At 65.9% G+C, this 2120-nt stretch overlaps 1 protein-coding gene across 1 annotated transcript; it reads left to right on the forward strand.

Moving 5' to 3' along the window:
* Nucleotides 1-670: 670 nt before the first annotated feature.
* On the forward strand, nucleotides 671-2117 carry LOC136374776 (homeobox protein otx5-like; the record flags this gene model as incomplete). The annotated part of the gene is made up of 3 exons (XM_066340166.1): nucleotides 671-752; nucleotides 1237-1388; nucleotides 2013-2117. Coding segments are annotated over exons 1-3 (339 nt in total), but the record flags the coding sequence as incomplete, so codon positions are not given.
* Nucleotides 2118-2120: the final 3 nt, after the last annotated feature.

Below are 2120 nucleotides of genomic sequence, written 5' to 3' on the forward strand. Positions count from 1 at the left end.
GGTACGGAGGGGACAGCCTTGGGGACACGGGGACAGAGCCACCACAGCCTTGGGGACATGGGGACAGGGCCACCAGAGCCTTGGGGACACGGGGACAGGGCCACCAGAGCCCTGGGGACATCCCTGGGTGGGGACAGAGCCACCACAGCCTTGGGGACAGAGCCACCAGAGCCCTGGGGACACGGGGACAGGGCACCAGAGCCGAGGGGACAATGAAAGGCCTGGGGACAAGGGGAGAGCTGCAGGGGACAAGGGGGGACCCTGGGGGACACTGGGGACACTGGGAGGCTTGGGGACACAGGGACACATTTGTCCCGGGGGGGCTCAGGGCGGGTGGGGACAGTTGGGGACAACCCCGTGTGTGTCGCCCCCGTGTGGTGCCATCGCTGTCCCCAGCGGTGTCCCCTCATCGCTGTCCCATTGCTGTCCCCAGCGGTGTCCTCGCTGTCCCCATGGTGCCATCGGTCCCATCACTGTCCCCTGTGTCCCCGCAGTGTCCCCATTGCTGTCCCCACAGTGTCTCCATGGTGTCTCCTGTGTCCCCTCACGGTCCCCTTGCTGTCCCCTGTGTCCCCACAGTGTCCCCTCACTGTCCCCATGTCCCCATGGTGTCCCCTCACTGTCCCCAATGTCCCCTCACTGTCCCCAATGTCCCCGCAGTGTCCCCGCCATGATGTCGTACCTGAAGCAGCCGCATTTCGGTGTCAACGGCCTGGGCCTGGAGCTGCTGCCCCCCGCCGTGGGGTACCCGGGTACCCCAAATGTCACCGGGGGTCACCGGGGTCACAGGGGTCACAGGGGTCACGGGGGGTCATGGGACAGGGGCCTGGAGCTGCTGCCCCCTGCCGTGGGGTTCCCGGGTACCCCAAATGTCACCGGGGGTCACGGGGGGTCACTGGGGTCACGGGGGGTCACGGGGGGTCATGGGACAGGGGCCTGGAGCTGCTGCCCCCCGCCGTGGGGGACCCGGGTACCCCAAATGTCACCGGGGGTCACGGGGGGTCACTGGGGGGTCACTGGGGGGGAGGGACCGAGGGACACCTCCAGGGACCCCAAAAAACGGGGGGGACACCCCAAAACTGGGGGGGGTCATGGGAGGGGGGGATGGAGCTGTGGGACCCCTCAAAATGGGTTTTTTTTACCCCAAAATCTCGGGGTTTTCCCCCAAAGTCAGGGGGCTTTCACCAAATCCCGGGTTTTATCCCCGATCCCAACCCCGCTCACCTGCCCGCCCAGGTACGCCGCGGAAGCAGCGGCGGGAGCGCACCACCTTCACGCGGGCGCAGCTGGACGTGCTGGAGGCGCTCTTCGCCAAGACGCGCTACCCCGACATCTTCATGAGGGAGGAGGTGGCCCTGAAAATCAACTTACCTGAGTCCCGCGTGCAGGTGAGACACGTGTGACACACAGGTGTGACAGGTGTGACACACACAGGTGTGACACGGGACAGGTGAGACAAGTGTGACACAGGTGTGACACGGGACAGGTGAGACAAGTGTGACAACGGGACAGGTGTGACACACACAGGTGAGAGGTGTGACACAGGTGAGACAGGTGTGACACACAGATGTGACAGGTGTGACAGATGTGACACACAGGTGAGACAGGTGTGACAGGGACAGGTGTGGGGACGCAGGACAGGTGTGACAGGTGTAGAACAGGTGAGGGGACGGGGGGGGGACATGGGGGACAGGAAATGGGGGGATTTGTGGTACGGGGGGGGGTGTCCCAGGTGAGTCCCAGGTGAGTCCCAGGTGGGACAGGGAGAGACAAGGAGGGGCTCCCACGTCGCCGTGTGTCCCCGTGTCCTTTTGTCCCCCATGTGTCCCCCCGTGCCTCAGTTTCCCCGTGTCCCCCCCATGTCCCCCCTGTCCTCGTGTCCCCCCGTGTCCCCCCGTGTCTCAGTGTCCCCTCGTGTCCCCCTGTGTCCCCGTGTCCTTGTGCCTCAGTTTCCCCGTGTCCCCCCGTGTCCCCCCGTGTCCCCGTGCCTCAGTTTCCCCGTGTCCCCGCAGGTGTGGTTCAAGAACCGCCGCGCCAAGTGCCGCCAGCAGCAGGCCCAAGGCTCGGGCCCCCCCAAACCTCGCCCGCCCCCCAAAAAGAAGACCACGCCCCCCCGGGAC

The sequence above is a fragment of the Sylvia atricapilla genome, unplaced genomic scaffold (genome assembly GCF_009819655.1).
Source record: "Sylvia atricapilla isolate bSylAtr1 unplaced genomic scaffold, bSylAtr1.pri scaffold_125_arrow_ctg1, whole genome shotgun sequence".
NCBI classification, from domain to species: Eukaryota; Metazoa; Chordata; class Aves; order Passeriformes; family Sylviidae; genus Sylvia; species Sylvia atricapilla.